At 45.6% G+C, this 18,733-nt stretch overlaps 1 protein-coding gene across 1 annotated transcript in view; it reads right to left on the reverse strand.

Moving 5' to 3' along the window:
• Positions 1-18,733, reverse strand: part of FAM135B (family with sequence similarity 135 member B) — a 139,978-nt gene that overhangs the window by 46,980 nt on the left and 74,265 nt on the right. Inside the window, exons 4-7 of the mRNA XM_081204349.1 lie at positions 11,761-11,900; positions 10,688-10,758; positions 6,210-6,383; positions 4,002-4,128 (exon numbers count right to left, since the gene is read on the reverse strand). Coding sequence (XP_081060475.1) covers positions 4,002-4,128; positions 6,210-6,383; positions 10,688-10,758; positions 11,761-11,900 — 512 coding nt within the window. The remainder of the gene's footprint in view (positions 1-4,001; positions 4,129-6,209; positions 6,384-10,687; positions 10,759-11,760; positions 11,901-18,733) is intronic.

Here is an 18,733-nt window from a genome sequence, read left to right on the forward strand (position 1 = left end):
GTGAGTAAACTATTTTATACTTTTATACAAGACTGTATTGTGTCTATTGTTTTAGGGGGGAATAAAAGGGGAATTACCAGGAAACTTATTTCAGAGGCTTAAACAAGCCTGGCAAAAACGTTATCCGCTGTGTACGTTTAAAAAGGGGGATGTTACTCTGCTAAATTGTAGAACTTGTTAACACAAGTTGGAAAGGATATAATTAAACAATATATCCTCTCCTGCCTCCCTGAACATTCCCACAATGAGAACAATTTGGCACTCAAAATTCTACAAGGGAATTTGGAGAAGGAGAATGTCTGAAATGTTCCAACTGTGCCATTGTTCCTTACCTGGCCAGGGGATGTTCTTCCTCATAGTAAGCCATAGACTCTTCCTACACAGTATGAGGCAGATGCACCAGCATCCATGCTGCCCAGTAATCATGTCAAAAATATGCTCTGATTGGAAATAGATGGCCTAAATATGCCTCTAAGCATCAGCCAGAGCACACGTCTACAACAAAGTGCCCCCAGAATGTTCTACAGATAAATTGAAGCTTCTTCAAGCACATTACGCTCAACTGACCCAAAACACAACAGAGAGTGTTAAAATAAACAGTTTTGTGACGCAGAATGAGTAATGCATCTTAGGCTTCCCACACACCATAGATTTAAAGCACATTTAAAGTACACCCCTCCAAAGGACCTGTAGTTTGTTAGGGGGGCTCTGTGAGGAATAAGCTACATTTCCCATTATTCTATCTTTTTTTAAAAAAAAAAGAGGATGGGAATGTACTTCAGAATTTTAGGTGGTAATCATGAAAAACATGTTGCAGGCAATCGTATGGCAAGACGAGCAGTTTAGGATTATTTGTTTTATTACAGTGGTAAGTAAAGGTAAAGGGACCCCTGACCATTAGGTCCAGTCGTGACCGACTCTGGGGTTGTGTCGCTCATCTCGCTTTATTGGCTGAGGGAGCCGGCGTACAGCTTCCGGGTCATGTGGCCAGCATGACAAAGCCACTTCTGGCGAACCAGAGCAGCACACGGAAATGCCGTTTACCTTCCCGCCAGAGTGGTACCTGTTTATCTACTTGCACTTAGATGTGCTTTCGAACTGCTAGGTTGGCAGGAGCAGGGACCGAGCAACGGGAACTCACCCCATCACGGGGATTCGAACCGCCGACCTTCTGATCGGCAAGTCCTGTGGTTTGACCCACAGCGCCACCCGCATCCCTCATTACAGTGGTACCTCAAGTTCCGGAGGTCCGTTCTTAACCTGAAACTGTTCTTAACCTGAAGCACCACTTTAGCTAATGGGGCCTCCTGCTGCTGCCGCGCCGCCAGAGCACAATGTCTGTTCTCATCCTGAAGCAAAGTTCTTAACCTGAAGCACTATTTCTGGGTTAGCGAGTCTGTAACCTGAAGCGTATGCAACCTGAAGCGTATATAACCCGAGGTACCACTGTATCTGTTTATTAAATTTCTATACCGACCTTCATCTGAGGATCACCGGGCAATTTACAATATAATGGATGCTGCAGGTTCTCTGGCTCAACTAGCGGATTCCCAGCTCGGACATGCTCAGCTGGCGTTAAGTCCCGAACGCCAATGCAGCTGAATATGCCAGGGTAAATTTCTCATACCAGCTCAGTTGAGCTCAGTTGAATGTGGTTGTAACTCCCCCAAAAGGAGCATTCTGGGGAAGTGGCAGGGGAGGGAGCAGAAAGGGGGAACTTAGGCTGGATCCTGATCCCATTCAGCTTGGTTGTGTGGCTTTGCAAGCCCATGTTTGTTTGTTTGTTGTTGTTTAAAAAATACGTATACAATTTTGTATGCATCATACAGTTCTCTGTGCAAACTGAGGGTGGTGTCCAGTGCGCGTCCTACTCAGAGTAGACCCAATGGAATTAATGAATATGATTAGATTAGGTCAATTAATTTCGTTGGGTCTATTTTGAGTAGGACTTAGTTGGCGACAACCCCATGTGTTCATCGATTTTCAACCCACATATAAGGCAGGGAACTGAGAATTTGGACAGCTTGCTTTAAATCGTGGGCTGCATGGACTTCTCTTCCACATTGACTCTCTCTGCATTGCTATCTCCAAAGTCAGCAAACTGCATTTAGCACCACTTTCTCCTAAGATCATAAAATGGGGGAAAGAAAAGCTGCAATAAACATTAACCAAGCAAGCTATCTACTGTTGATAAACAAGCTCATTATCTCAATTATCTCTGTAATCGACACTGTCTCAGCAAGCTGAAAAACAAAAAAGATCATCGCTGGAGCCCTCTCAGCCGTGCGCTTGAAAGGAAATCAAATGAATAAGCAATGGAAACTGGGGAAAATCAAAATTGATCTGGCGTAGCCGACCTGTTCATCAGCTATGTTTGAAGCAACAGGAAGACCAAGCAAGTTGCAGGACCTCTGCGTGAAGAAGGCTGAGAAATGCTACGACGAAGAAAAGATGGAACCACGCAACACCTACTTTGCCTCTGTTTTCACACAAAAGGAAAGCAGTGCCCAATCTGGTGATAACAGACTACAGCAGGGGTCGGCAAAGTTTTTGTGGCTTGGGCCGGTTCACGGTCCCGCAGACTTCGCAGTGGACCAGAGTGCGCGCACACGCATGCATGCGCAAATGCTATTTCTGGTGCTCCTTCTGGCACGGAGGAGGCGTGCGAAGAAGGCCAGCGTCACGGAAGGCGGTCCCCACTCTGCTCTGCGCCAGTTTAGCACAGCACATGGGAGCCGACCGAATGGCCGGTGGGGGTCCCTGAGTGGGCAGCGGGGTCCATGGGCCAGTTAAACAACCTGCATGGGCCACTTGTGGCCCATGGGCCTTAGGTTGCCGACGGCTGGATGAAAGAATGCAAGGAGGGAGCTGCAGCCAAGACAGGAAAAGGGGCAATAATGGAACACCTAACTGGGAGTTGAACCTTTGGGTCCCTTCCAATTCTACAATTCTGGGATTCCACATTCATAACTGGAGGAAATTTTCCACCCTGGAATGCTGTCACTGTTCAAAATAGCACCACTGTTCTGATGATACAGGAAGAGTATTTTGCTTCATAAAATGCTGCCTTTTCCCTTGCTAGTCAGTACCAAAGGCAAGGTAAGTAAAGTATCTGCATGCTCTGTTTCTTCTACTAGCCTTTTGGGATTTGAGAAACTGGCGTCTCAGATCTGCTCCTCTGTAGACTGTTTCAGTGTAGCCAGTGTGGTGTAGTGTAGTGGTTAAGAGCGGTAGTCTCGTAATCTGGGGAACCGGGTTCGCTTCCCTGCTCCTCCACATGCAGCTGCTGGGTGACCTTGGGCCAGTCACACTTCTCTGAAGTCTCTCAGCCCCACTCACCTCACAGAGTGTTTGTTGTGGGGGAGGAAGGGAAAGGAGAATGTTAGCCGCTTTGAGACTCCTTCGGGTAGTGATAAAGTGGGATATCAAATCCAAACTCTTCCCCTTCTTCTTCTTCTTCTTCTTCTTCTTCTTCTTCTTCTTCTTCTTCTTCTTCTTCTTCTTCTTCTTCTGGGTTAAGGGGTGAGCACTTTGTATAACAGACGGGATCGACAACACCACCCCAACAGAGTAGGAGTTTAAAGAAGCATGACTAGGAATATATTAATACCGCTGTTGTTTCCTCGAGTAACATTTGGCATTATCGGTCCTTTTTTGACAAAATGGTTACAAGGGAAGGATTTTGTAAACAGTTTTCTGCCTTAGAAGGCCAGTTTCCTCTTCTGTAACCTCAATGTTGCCCGTATAGAATTCGGCAGAGAAGAGGGGGTTGAGGGCAAGTCTAGAAGCAGTTGGCTCTGCCTTTACCTGCAGATATTCTCCTTGCTGTCTGCACTTCCATTCCCAGTGGGCAAAAGTCACCACAGATTTTATCGCTGGGAGTAGGGATCATATAAACTCACCTCTCTCTTATCAGCCTGGTGATCCTGCCTAAGGAAGGCCCATCTCCACCCCTTAAAACTGTGCATCTAATGTCACCACGAACAATAACCGTGCCCTACCTCAGAAGCAACAGGTTTGCAGTAACCGGCTCCAAACACCAGGTTTTCCAGCGACATCCCCGTCAGATCTGGTCCTGTTTCCAAGCTGTTTTTACCAAGCCACGAGCCCTTCCCTGGACGGGCGAAGCTAAACAAAAAAGAAAAAATGGAATACCTATATCTATATGGAACAACAGTATCACACATTTCAAAGTTTTCTCACCCATCCTTTCCTCTCTGCACTAAAAATACATTTTAAAAAATATCCCTGTGTTGCTATTTTAAAACAACAGTTCTTGGGGAGCTGGGAGACATAGCAAAGGTTCATCTCAGTCTGTGGTGCTCTGGGAAGCCTTCAGGATTTTTCAAAGCTTGTTAAAAATTCTCCGCTAGCAGGATCAGTAGCAGCAAACAAGTTTTCCAGGAATAGGTAAGCTTTTCTTCTCTCTTTGTCATCAACAACATATGGCAATTGTTAAAGGAGTTCAGAAAGAAGCAAAGAGATTACTGTTCTCCCTCTTTGCTCAGGGTAAGACAAGAGACAGTGGTTACAAATTAGGGGGGAAGCTAGATTTAGATCAAATATTAAAAACAACAAGTCTGTGTGTGAGCAGGCAAGAGACAACAAGGAAACATTATATCAGAGGCAGGCAGACTTGAGGCTTGCAGGATCCGCTTTAATTTTATTTATTTCTTTACCACCCCTACCAATAGACAGGGTGAGGCCACTGCCTCAAGCATTGTGTGCTGAGGATAGGGACCAGCAGCCAGGAGTGTGTTACATGGCCCCTAAGCTAGCCTGCTCCTCTTTGTGGAGGATGATTCTTACATGATTAGTGTGGAAGTAAGAGTTAGCCCTGTCAAGATTCTGTGCACGGAAGGGAGGGGACACCATGGTCACCTTTGCCTTAGGCTACAAAATGTATTGAGCTGGACCTCAGAAGAACCTCCCATGTGAACTGACCCAGACCCTGCAGTCATCATCTAAGGTCCTTCTTTGTGGGCCTCCTCCATGAGAGGTCCATAGGGTGGCAAAATGCTTGGTAAAGCCACATCCAACAACTAGATTTAAATAAGATGGGGTTGCTATATGTCTGGGGTTGCTATATGTCTGGGATTGCTATATGTCTGTCAGGATATAACCAGGAGAATAGTGTCCGGGATTTTGATTGCTTTTTTTTTTTTAAAAAAAAAAAAGCTCAACTACTTTTGACTTTTACTTCTAGAAAAATGGCAACCCTAAAATAGGACAGAGTCCTATTCCTAGTGTGGATAGTACCATCACCACATAAAGGTAAGGGGACCCCTGACCATTAGGTCCAGTCGTGACCGGCTCTGGGGTTGCAAGTGCTTATCTCGCTTTACTGGCCGAGGGAGCTGGCGTACAGCTTCTGCGTCATGTGGCCAGCATGACTAAGCTGCTTCTGGCAAACCAGAGCACTGCACAGAAACACCATTTACCTTCCCGCCGGAGCGGTACCTATTTATCTACTTGCACTGGTGTGCTTTCAAACTGCTAGGTTGGCAGGAGCAGGGACAGAACAACGGGAGCTCATCCCGTCACGGGGATTCGAACCGCCGATCTTCTGATTGGCAAATCCTAGGCTCTGTGGTTTAACCCACAATGCCACCCCGCGTCCCTGCCATCACCACATAGCTGATTATAAAAGGCAAACCTTAGTCAGCAACTGTGGTTAGATTACAGCAACACATTATACATATATAGAAATTTAATAAATAATAATAATAATTCTGCCAAGTCTCTATTTTTAGTAGTTCTGTTGCTGGCATTGTTTTTATTTTATGTAAGCATTAAAAAAAAAAAAAAGCAAATGAGATGAAATATACTCGGAGTTGAGCGTTGATTTCATGCTCTTTATTTCAGCTCATGGTTAACAGTGAGTGAGTACTTTCCCAAAAAAACCTCTGGTTATATATACATTATTTACACAATGAGTCCCGTGTGATTGGCTGATTCAACTCCCCTCCTGGAGCCTGATTGGAATGTTCCTGCAGGCCAATCAGGTTGCTGATTCACTTCCTCCTGGAGCCGGATTGGGCAGTTCCTGCAGACCAATCAGGTTGCTGCCTTCTAGGTTCCTAGCTGCCTATTGTTCTAGGATCCAAGCTCAGTACATAACATGACATATGAACAATTGACCTCTCATAGCAAAGATCATGAAATACACATACAGAAAATGAAAACAACAAGAACCCTGTTTCTCTCACCTGATCAGGGGCTGGTGCAGAGCCACCAGAGAAGCATGCAGAGTAACAGAGATGGCTGACAGGTGGAAGTAGTCAAACATGACGGGCACATGATGATGCAGCCCTCGCCCCGGGTGGAAGTGGAGCCCCAAAGTGCGGCTGCTGATCACAGGGATTGACGTGACATCTCTCAGCCTGGAAGGAGAAGCAATGGTCGTTGTTGTTAATAACAATTTCATTTATGGACGGCTTTGTATGAAGGATCTCAAATTGCCTTCTCAGGGGAAGAAAAGCCTATAAAGCACTGTTGCACATCTATCTATCTGTCTGTCTATCTACAATAAAAGTTAAAACAATTGCATATAAAACACCTTTGAAACAAATAAATAAAGAAGAAGACAGTTAAAATAATTGCATTTGTTTATTTATTTATTTAATAACCCGCTTCCTCCCAATGGAGCCCCGGCCAGTAAATGCACAAGCAATAAAACAAAACTTTAAAAAAAAATGCAGTACAAATCAACAGAGATGACAGCTTCCTGATGTGTACTGGAGAGGGTGGTTGTTCCAAAGCATAGGTGCCACCACAATAAAAGCCCTGTTCTCACATTGGGTGGAATGGACTTTCTGATGAGATGGTAGCCGCAGGAGGCTCTCTCCTACGGAGCACAGTGATTGGTTGGGCCTATAAGGAATAAGAGAGACATCACCTTGCTGACAGAGATCTGTATAGTTTAAGCTATGGTTTTCCCAGTAGTGATGTATGGAAGTGAGAGCTGGACCATAAAGAAAGAAGGCTGATTGCCAAAGAATGGATGCTTTTGAATTCTGGTGCTGGAGGAGACTCTTGAGAATCTCATGGACTGCAAGAAGATCAAACCTATCCATTCTGAAGGAAATCAGCCCTGAGTGCTCACTGGAAGGACAGATCATGAAGCTGAGGCTCCGATACTTTAGCCACCTCATGAGAAGACTCCCTGGAAAAGACCCTGATGTTGGGAAAGATGGAGGGCACAAGGAGAAGGGGACGACAGAGGACGAGATGGTTGGATAGTGTTCTCAAAGCTATGAACATGAGTTTGACCAAGCTGCGGGAGGCAGTGGAAGACAGGAGTGCCTGGCGTACTCTGGTCCATGGGGTCATGAAGAGTCGGACACGACTAAACAACAACAACAATAAGGAATAAGCTGGTCTTCAAGGTATCCCAATGCAAACTGTACAGGGCTTCGTACTACCACCTTCAACTTAGCCTGGTAGCTAATTGAGAAGAGCCTTCTGCTGGCTCAATCTGCTGCATGGATGCAGCCCCAGAGACAATGGTGTGAGTGGAATTTTTATCACTTGGCAGCAATTCACTTGGCAACGAGGAGCATTTACAAGGCTGGTGCTTAGCTCTTAATTGTACTTGTAGCAGCAGTGTCAATATTATGACATTGCTGCGAAAAACCCAAAGTGACTTGCATTGCACCATTCACAGATCCTTAAAAAAAGAAAAAGTCAGCGATTGGGCTTAAACCTGCTTTTGTCATTTTAGGAGAAGCTGCTGACACAAGCCATTAAGACTTTTGAGAAGCCTGTGTAAGAGGTGAAGGAAGAGCTAGGACAAAAAAGGGCAGTCCATTTTATTCCCATGTCCATGCTGTTCAGGAGAATGTGTGTCTAAACATCTGAGTGCCCAGTGCAATAAAAAATATACCCCAGTCATCCATTCATCTGGTACCAATGATGTCACAGAAGCTCACATTTCCTCATCTTAATAATAATAATAATAATAGTAATAATAATAATAATGGTAAGAAGATTTATGATCCTGTTCTCACTATTGGAATCTTCCCTCTTATTCCTAACTGAATAGAAATGTTAAATTGGGGGGTGTGAAGTTCAAAGTTCAAAACATGACTTTTGAAAAGTCTGCTGAAGCTTCTATATTGGGATTTTCTGGAACATCAGCTACAGATATTTCACTGAGGGACTTTTTAAAAATCTCTGTGGTCCATTGACAAACGTTCGAATTATGGCACCGTTGGGTAGCCCAGATTTGCCGCCATACGGGACTTAACATGAGATGAGTTTGCTGGATCCAGCCAAGACCTGTCTAGTCCAGTATCCTGTGTTCACAGTGGCCCAAAAAATGCCTGTAAGAAGCCTAAAAGCTTAACATGAGGGAACAACTCTCTGTCCATCTGAGATTACCAGCAACTGGTATTTGGAGACAGAATGCTTCTGACAGTGAAGATAGAACATGGGTGGAACATACGTAGAACATAATGTTAGAAGCAAGGATTATGACCGCCACGGCATGCGTGGTGCAGGGAGCCTTAGTAAATTCTATTTTCTCAAGATAGCCCATTATAGAATAGTTGATACATTCAGTAATCCTTGGGGAAACTACATGATTGCTTAGATTAAACCATCATCATCATTACGAGTTAGTTTCTTTATCTTAACCCAGAGCAACACAAAGTGACTTAAAAAGAGAAATAAAATAAAAATTAAAAAAAAACAACAACTCTGGCTTCTAAGGCAGCTTCAAGCAATATTATCTCTTTATTGTGTTTATGAGATTCTTCATGAAATAAATTCTCCTGGCATCAGGCAAAAACAAAATAAAAATATGACAATAAAGCCACAAAAGGTGTTAGAAAAAGCCAGCACATAAAACCTCAAATAGGAAACCAGCACAATAAAAGACTATATAAGAGCAATGTGTAAACGGAATTTTAAACCAGAAAACACAATAATTAAGAAATAACAGTAAGACCATCAATAACCGGGGAGCCCAGGAATTGGAGTGGGGTAGAATACCACCCACTTTCAAATCTAGCCTCCTGGGACCCACAGTTTCCAGTGGGAAGGGGGAAGAAATCTACCTTCAATTCAGGGAAGTGGAAATGTTTTTCCTCATGTGTTTCCATGTCCTACAATCTATCTGGGCAATGGACATAGCAGCGCTAAAGGAGGCAGACCCTCTGTAGGGAAGATTAACTTTTGAAAGTCTAGGAATGCAACCCTAAACACACTTACTAGGGATGAATTCTAGGGAACTTCTCAGGCTTAGGTTTGCTCTAGAAAAGAGGGAGGTTTAGATGAATGGTGCAGGAAATGGCTATTGAGATCTGGAGCTGCCAAAGTTTTGGAGCTGAAGGTACATTTGCAAAACATTGAAGCTGCCACAAGCATCTCAGAAATGTCACAACACTCTTATTTATTATATTTGCTTCTTCCAAGCAAATAGGTGCCAAGTAGGTGCCAAGGAAGACTCCATGGGTGCCATGTTGGTGACCCCGAATACTAGATGACACTAGCAATTAGTAGTCTATTTCTTTGGCATTTTCACATGATTATTTTTTTAAAAAAAATGAATAAAATCATGAAAACTCACTTTTAAATACTATTCTGAATATCTTTTATTGCAAAACATCAATGTCTAAATGTATTTTATCTCAAAACATTTTTTAAAAACCTATCTTCCTGTTATGTATTCACCGGTCTGTGTTTGCCTGAGCTTGAGTCTGGACTAAGGATTCTGAGTTCCTGTGTTCTGATTCGATACGTGATATCCAATCACAGAACATTTCAGGATTTGGGCCTCTGTCATTGACCCTTGAGGGACAGGGGTGGCACTGTGGGTTAAACCACAGAGCCTAGGACTTGCCGATCAGAAGGTCGGCGGTTTGAATCCCCACGATGGGGTGAGCTCCCGTCTTTCGGTCCCTGCTCCTGCCAACCTAGCAGTTCGAAAGCACATCAAAGTGCAAGTAGATAAATAGGTACCGCTCTGGCGGGAAGGTAAACGGTGTTTCCGTGCGCTGCTCTGGTTCGCCAGAAGCGGCTTAGTCATGCTGGCCACATGACCCAGAAGCTGTACACCGGCTCCCTCGGCCAATAAAGCGAGATGAGCGCCGCAACCCCAGAGTCAGTCACGACTGGACCAAATGGTCAGGGGTCCCTTTACCTTTACCTTTACATTGGCCCTTGAACTCTGAGTCATGATTCGCAGCTTGGAAGTTTAGATAGCCAATCACGTTGGGAATGGGAGTGGCCTAGGCCTTCAGAAATATATATATGCAGTTGTTTTGCCCTTGTTGCCCAGTTCTGTTGGTTCAATAAAGGTTCTTGCTGCTATCACTGTGTCTTGCCTCGTGGGAACCCACCTACCCTTCACTAGTGATGAACGTGGGATGCTAGGCTAGGTATGTAGCCCTGGCTAGCCTCCACAAGGTGAAATCACTGCTGGGGAACTGTTGCCACAGCTGAGCTGAAATCACTGACTGCAGCCACAAAGCAGATCACACAGAGTGGGTGCCGTGGCCACCCAAGGCCACCGTATGCATGTTTTTTGTTTATTGGTTTGTTTTTAGCTAATGACAGAGTGGCAACCTTCGGAGGGAATTCAAAGGACAGCTACATTTCTACCTGCGGGTTAGCCCCGATTTGGGCCAGTTTGCATCAGAATCCACAATGATCAGTTTGCCTTAGGAAAGCAAAAAGTGCTCACTGTTGCTCACTGTCCGTAAAATGCAAGTCCAGCTTGAGTTGAAAGTCTGCTTCTCTTAGTGCCTCTTCCACCTGTAGAGGTTATTGAAAAAGAGAACTGTCATTACAAGCAAGGCCTCATAACACATAGGAAATTGCGTGTGTGTGTTCTGAGAACCAATGTGATGAAATGCAGCATGAGTGTGACAGTTCTATCAAGGGGCTCTGCTAAATCAGCATGAATTTACCTCAGACGCGTAAGATGCTCAGCTCCCATCAGCAAGTATCTATCAGCATTCCTGCTGAAGTGCGACTCAGGAAACACAAGTACAGTCAAATCTTGGTTGTCGAAAACAATTCATTTCGGCAGTCCGTTTGGCTTCCAAAATGTTTGACAACCGAGGCGCAGCTTCCAGTTGGCTGCAGGAGCTTCCTGCACTCAAGGGGAAGTCATGTTGGATGTTTGGCTTCAAAAAATGTTCGAAAACAGGAACATTGACTTCTGGGTTTTCGGTGTTTGGGAGCCAAAACATTCCAAAATTGAGGCGTTTGGGAACCGAGGTTTGACTGTACCAGAGAGCCAACTGACTGGCAACTTGAAGAATGGCATAGAGCAGGGGGCAGCAACCTTTTTCAGCCATGGGCCACTCCACCGTCCCTCAGACCATGTGGTGGGCCGGACTATATTTTGGAGAGAAAAATGAACAAATTCCTATGGCCCACAAATAACCCAGAGATGCATTTTAAACAAAAGCACACATTCTACTCATGTAAAAACAGGCTGATTCCTGGACTGTCCGGGGACGGCGTTGAGAAGGCGATTGGGCCGCATTCGGCCCCTGGGCCTTAGGTTGCCTATCCCGGGCATAGAGAGACAGAGGTCTCAGAGAGGCACAGAAAAGTTGTCAAGAGACCCAGCAGTGGCCTAGTGTGGCAAAGCGGTGCAGTTGCCATTTTCATGCTTCCAGTTGCTTCAGATTCTGCAATATTAATAACTGCAATATACCTTACCAGTGGAACCAGATTCACTCTTTGTGTGTATATACATGTGTGTAAAAGAGGCAGAAACAAGAGTCCAAACTGAGAGAAACAAACCTTTTCACCATCCACAAGGAGGTGGGCCCTGAAGTTCATGGATTCATTGATGACAATCTCTTCATTCCTGTACAAAATCTGAAACACTCTGCTGTAGACGGTGTTCTCATGGACACAGGCTGCACAAAGAATTGAATCACCTGCAAAACAGAATCCAAAAACAGAATAACTATGGGATAGATTTACAGCCTGGGCATCCAGACTTAATCAGGCCCTGCACTTCTATGCATTTGGAATGCATCGAACACTTGGGGGGCAGCAATCCAAACTATGGGAGCCAGTGTAATTTACGACACCTTGAGATAAACTGGCATAAAGTTATGCCAGATTCGAAACCTCTTTGGGAGCAAGATGGCAGAGTGAAAACAAGACTTTAAAATAGATTTTGACTTAGACCTACCACTTTTTTTGGTGTAAGTTCCATAATCTATCTCTATCTATCTATCTATCTATCTATCTATCTATCATCTATCTATCTATCTATCTATCTATCTATCTATCTATCTATCTATCTATCTATAGTACAGGAAACAGTATATGTGGGAGCATCAGAACCTCCATTTCCCCCATCTAAACACTGAAGTGGAAGATATCAGTGAGAAACACATTGCACGGTGTTTTCTCTATCTATCTTTGGCTTCCAGTTTGTGGTGGGTCTGGAAAACTAAAACATATTTTCCTTCGAGAACATTCCACGAGACACTGAGCCCCTGCCTCATTCAGCCCCAGCACTTCAGCCAAGCATCATAATGGAAGCGTGGACAGTAGAAAAAGAAAAAGAAAACTCATTTATTTGCTCTACCGCAGTGACGACAATAAAAAGCATGAAGCAGATAAGCTCTTCGAAAGGCAGGCAATGCAGCCTGATTTATTTTCATTGAAAACTCATCATTCTAGAGCCATTGGTAAAACTGCATTACTGGCCAAATCTATTCTTCTCTTAATCTAACAGGACAAAAAAGAAAGAAAAGCAATTTGATTGTATTTTTATTATTATACATATATATATAAGTGTGTTTGTGTATATTTGATACACTAACTCCCTTCAGAGACGCAGAACCTAATGTAATTTTCTCTTCCAAATATACCTTTGCTAGGATCCCCAGTGGTGCATAATTTGGTAGCATATTAGAGACATTATTTATACGGGGGGCAGCCAAGATAATGCATGTCCTCCAAGAGTCTCTATTTTCCAGAAGGCCATAGTTCAAATGTCACAGCTTCAGTCTTCAACATCTCCAGGCAGAGGTGGAAAGATACCAATATTGTAGGACCAGGATGTGCTGGTTTCACCACCACTTCATTTCCGTACCTTTGGTACTATTTTGCAGCACAAAAGAGTCTTGTGGCACATTCCAAGACCAACGCATTTATAGTTGGTGGAAACATTTATGACACTCAGAAGATAGCCACCAACTTGGATGACTTTGGAATAAGGTTAATTAAATGTATGGCAGACAAGGACATCAATGGCTACTAGTCATGAAGTCTATGTTCTTCCTCGGCTGTCTCTGAATACCAGATGCTAGAAAGTACAGGAGGGGAGAAGCATGTTTGCAGTCAAGTGCTGTCTACAGCTTCCTATGGGCTTTGGCTGGTCACTGTGAGAAGATGCTGGACTAGATAGGCCTTTGACCTGAGGACTCTTACGAAGGTGTATGTGCTCATGGACTAAAGTGCGTCATCAGCCCCCAGTGCACTTGATGAGGTGAACTCTAGCCCACAAAATATGTCACCATAACTCTGTTGTTCCTTAAAGGTAAAGGTAAAGGGACCCCTGACCATTAGGTCCAGTCGTGACCGACTCTGGGGTTGTACTATTTTGCAGCACAAAAGAGTCTTGTGGCACATTCCAAGACCAACGCATTTATAGTTGGTGGAAACATTTATGACACTCAGAAGATAGCCACCAACTTGGATGACTTTGGAATAAGGTTAATTAAATGTATGGCAGACAAGGACATCAATGGCTACTAGTCATGAAGTCTATGTTCTTCCTCGGCTGTCTCTGAATACCAGATGCTAGAAAGTACAGGAGGGGAGAAGCATGTTTGCAGTCAAGTGCTGTCTACAGCTTCCTATGGGCTTTGGCTGGTCACTGTGAGAAGATGCTGGACTAGATAGGCCTTTGACCTGAGGACTCTTACGAAGGTGTATGTGCTCATGGACTAAAGTGCGTCATCAGCCCCCAGTGCACTTGATGAGGTGAACTCTAGCCCACAAAATATGTCACCATAACTTTGTTGTTCCTTAAAGGTAAAGGTAAAGGGACCCCTGACCATTAGGTCCAGTCGTGACCGACTCTGGGGTTGCAGCGCTCATCTCGCTTTACTGGCCGAGGGAGCTGGCGTACAGCTTCCGGGTCATGTGGCCAGCATGACTAAGCCGCTTCTGGAGAACCAGAGCAGCGCACGGAAATGCCCTTTACCTTCCTGCCGGAGAGGTACCTATTTATCTACTTGGACTTTTGACATGCTTTCGAACTGCTAGGTTGGCAGGAGCAGGGACTGAGCAACGGGAGCTCACCCCGTCGCGGGGATTCAAACCACCGACCTTCTGATTGGCAAGTCCTAGGCTCTGTGGTTTAACCCACAGCGCCACCCTTATACTGCCACAAAACCCTTTTTCTTAGTTAAAGCTTCTGGCAAACCTTTATGACAAAGGCTCTCTATGCTTTAAATCAGTGTAGGAGAGATTGTTGCAAACCAGAACAGAGCTAGCATACAGCTGTCAGAGAGATGCTTCCAGCCATGTTTAATGGGAGGGATCCCTGCTATGGTGTTTTTACTTCTTTGCCGGTCCCTTTCATCAAGGCTTTTAAAGCAATGTACGTCATTGAAGTAAGCCGACCTTGACCCCAGCTTGCTCGGTGAGAATACTGGCATTGTGTGGGATGCTTTCTCTGCATGCTAATTCCGATGAACCTTCCAAAAACATGGGCTGCAAGATCAAAGTGATGCTTGTTGCCAATTAATTAATTGCAGAATTAATTCTCAAGCCTGGACTTCCACAGAGGTCAGACTGAATGCCTTGCAGAGCACTCCGCATGTAAGTTAATTGCTACATTAATTCTAGGCCTGCAACTTTGCGTTGATAAATCAGCTTAATTAATTTTAAAACTTTTGATTGATTAAAACTCAACCCCAATAAATCTGGGCAGCACTCTTTGTTTAGTTAAAATAATTAGGAATAATCTCCCTGCCCTGCAAAATAATAATAATAATAATAATAATAATAATAATAATAATAATAATAATAATATCCGACCCTGTAATAAAAATAACAGACTGCTGCTGTTTTAGAACAGACATCTCATCTTCTCCGTTGTACAGGAAGGACCACCTCTTCTAAGGCGGAACAGCATTGTAATAGTTCAAGATTATGTTTCTCTATTATTATTTTTAAAAAAGCCTTTAAACATTTGATTTGATTGATACATTAAAAGTTTAGATGCCTTTCATTCTTTTCATCAAATGGCAGACATAGCAAACTCCTAAATATGACTGATCCTGAAGCTGAGGCTCCAATCCTTTGGCCACCTCATGAGAAGAGAAGACTCCCTGGAAAAGACCCTGATATTGGGAAAGATGGAGGGCACAAGGAGAAGGGGATGACAGAGGACAAGATGGTGGGACAGTGTTCTCGAAGCTACCAGCATGAGTTTGACCAAACTGCGGGAGGCAGTGGAAGACAGAAGTGCCTGGCGTGCTCTGGTCCACGGGGTCACGAAGAGTCGAACAGGACTAAACGACTCAACAACAACATGTACCCATGTATTTCAATGATCTTGCAAGTCAGTGGGTGCATACTAGTTAATTTAGACAAACTTTGCTCAACCTGAGCTGATCAGATGCAAAAACTTGTACACAAGTTTTAAGAGCCTTCCTCCTCCACCTCCTGCAACCTAAGTGAGGAAAGTCGATAAATACACCAACAAAGGCTTAAATGCTCACTTTGGTATACTCTTGTGTGTCTCGAGGCTTGAGCACAACTTCCCCATGGAATGTTCCTTGATCTCATCAAGGAGTAAATACTGCTATGAGGTTTTTCTTGCTGGGGAGTAAGGCTTCTAATTGCTAGATCCTTCTAATTTCTGGATTCAACAAGTGTAAAAATCCAAGCAAGCTTTCAAATTCCTGGAATAGCCAGGCTAGCTTCCTGGTGAGGTAACGGTCTAAGTATGGTTCATTAAGCTAACACCAAAACATGTCTTTGGCTAGGCTAGGCCCTCAGGTCAATCGAAACCTGCTTTAGCTCTGCTCCTGGGCCTGCTCAGACCCCCATCCACCAGACCACTGGTGGCAAAACTTTTAGAGACCGAGTGCCCAAACTGCAATCCAAAACCCACTTATTTATTGCAAAGTGCCAACATGGCAATTTACTGTTTCTATCTGCATTGTTGAGCTTTTTGGGGGGAGGATTGCACAAAGTTGTCGAGCTTTTTGGGGTCAGATTGCGCAGGGATCTGGAGCTTCTTGCAGAAAATAACTAACTTAGCTAAAAACAGTTGCACTCACTCACGTCAGCACAGCAAACATGAGTCTCCAGCTCACCAACAGCAACTCCCTCCAATGCGCGCTCTATGAAACCTTTCCTGCTCACAGAGGCATGAAGGGGCACGCAACTCCCCCCCCCCAAGCCACTGCGGGTGGAGCACAATCTAGGGAGCATTTCATGCCTGCACTGGCATGGGGGGGAGAGGTCTCTGAGCGATCACTCTGGCACATGTGCCATAGGTTCGCCACCACTGCACTAGACCCTTCCAGATTCCTCCTGAACCTTCACTGATGCCACATGGTTTCAGTTCAAGAAACAGGAATCCTATCAGCAGCCCTCTGACATCTCCGTATAACCCATCTTTCCAGAAACCAAGCAGGAAGAGTGGGATTCTCTGTCTTTGCCCTCCCCACTTGCTTTTGCTGCACCCATAAGCAGCAGCAACAGCCCCCTTCCCTCCCAAGCTTCAGATGGTCTGTGAATGAAGAAAGTGGCAAGCCATTTACCACTAATGGAAAAACACAGCAACAGAAGAAAAACAGCAAGCACACACATACACACACCATCACACACTTCGGTCCCCTGGCTCTTCCTTTTTTTCACAGCAGCGATGGTGACTCGAAAACATGGGGGCCTTCCTGAACCTCCACACCCCCCAACGATTAAAAACAACCGCAAGACAATGCCAGTCATATGCAAGCAGATTGAGATACTAGACCCTGCAGAGCTTTCCCTTAATTAAAAACCTCCTGCCTGAGAAGGCAGGAAGAAAGCAATGCTCAGATTGATAGACGTGGCTAGCATTGCAATGGGGCCCCTGTGAGCGTTGCCTTCACTTTCGGCAGGTGTGTGCTTTTCTGTTTCTAATCCTGCTGTACAAAATGTTACTAGAAGAGAGAGAGGGTCTGGCAGTGGCTTTTGCTCAAATGTGACCTGGTGGGATCAGAAATGATGCAGTTAGGCGTTGCCATGGAATAGCACCCCAGAAGTTGACACACATGCCCCTAAATCGGGTCCTACCTTAAAGAGGGCACGTATTGCGGTGAGACCTGGAAAACTGACACCCTGTGTTGTGGGTGGGTACTACTGGTCAGCCACAACACCTGATTGCAGTGGCGTAGCGTGGGTTGTCAGCACCCGGGGCAAGGCAAGTAATTTGCGCCCCCTAACCCGTGGATTTGCGCCCCCTAACCCTAACCCCCAGATGTTGCGCCCAGTACAGCCGCCCCCCCTGCACCCCCCACGCTACGCCACTGCTAAGGGGACAAGGAACATGCGTGGGGTGGGTGGAGAAGGATGTGGCTAATAATGTAGGAGGGGGATCTAAGGGGAAAAGGAGCTCGCATGGGGTGGGTGGAGAAGGAGCTTTTCGGAGAGCTGAGCGGGGAGGGGGGAGGGAAAGAGCACTGTTGCTTTAAAGGAGCCAACCGGACAGCAGCCACTTACAGCAGTGTAAGCAGCTCCTTTCCACTCTCGCTTTGCTCCTTCTCTCCCTCTTTGCTGCTTTACACAGCTAATGGTGAATCCCCTGCAACCCAAGTCCTGCTCAGCGGATCAGCTGAGACGCTGGGAGAATTGTAATTTCCCCCTCTCCCTCATCCCGTGCCCTCCTGTCCCCAGCAGCCTTTTAAAAAACCTTTTTACTGGTTTTCACTGCGCTCGTGGCTCAGAGCCCTCCTGTGCCCTGCCGTCCCTCTGCAGCCTCATTGCTCCGTTTAGAGAGCGCACGGACCTTTGCTAGCTGAGGCTGCAGCAGCTGTTGCTGGCTACGCAGCGCTTTTTCCGGCTCGCTATGGCTCCCGTCTGTCCCTCCTCGCGTGTAAGCGGCTGCTGCCCGCTTTGCTGGCATGGCTCTCCTTCCCTCCCTCCTCCTCAGCTCCACCCCCTCCTCCTGGGTGTAAAGCAAGCATGAGTGCATTCGCTCTGTAACACGCACAGGCATTTTCCCTTCCTTTCTAGGAGCAAAAAAGTGTGTGTTTTGGAGCGAAAATTACGGTAATTCCCAGCAAGCAATTAGCAGGCTCGCTCCACCTCCTCCTCCTCCCGGCTTTGCTGCTGCGCGGCTCTTTTCCTCCACCGACGGCGCGCTGCGCCTTGGAGAGGTTCCCGCTTCCTCGAGGGGGGCCGGCCAAACGCGCCCCACAAAATGTTGCGCCCGGTGCAGCCGGCACCCCTGGCACCCCCCACGCTACGCCACTGCCTGATTGGTAGCTCCCTCGAAGCTGGGTGCAATCTGGCCAATGGGTTGCGGTCCAAACAGTTTGAGGGACCTATTTATGCCCATGCATGTGACCCAGAGCTTCCTCTTTTGGCTTGTGCATTCTGAACACCCGCCCACCTCTCCCTACTTTTAGGGCTTTGCGATTGACCTTGCTATGCCGTAATGTGTCGTCTGTCGTTGGGACAGGGGCACGGCAGGAATTTTCCCCACTTGGCTGTCTGGCTGTTGCCATTTGGGTTTCGCCTGCCACGTAGC

The sequence above is a fragment of the Podarcis bocagei genome, assembly GCF_964188305.1.
Source record: "Podarcis bocagei genome assembly, chromosome: 8".
Taxonomy (NCBI): Eukaryota; Metazoa; Chordata; class Lepidosauria; order Squamata; family Lacertidae; genus Podarcis; species Podarcis bocagei.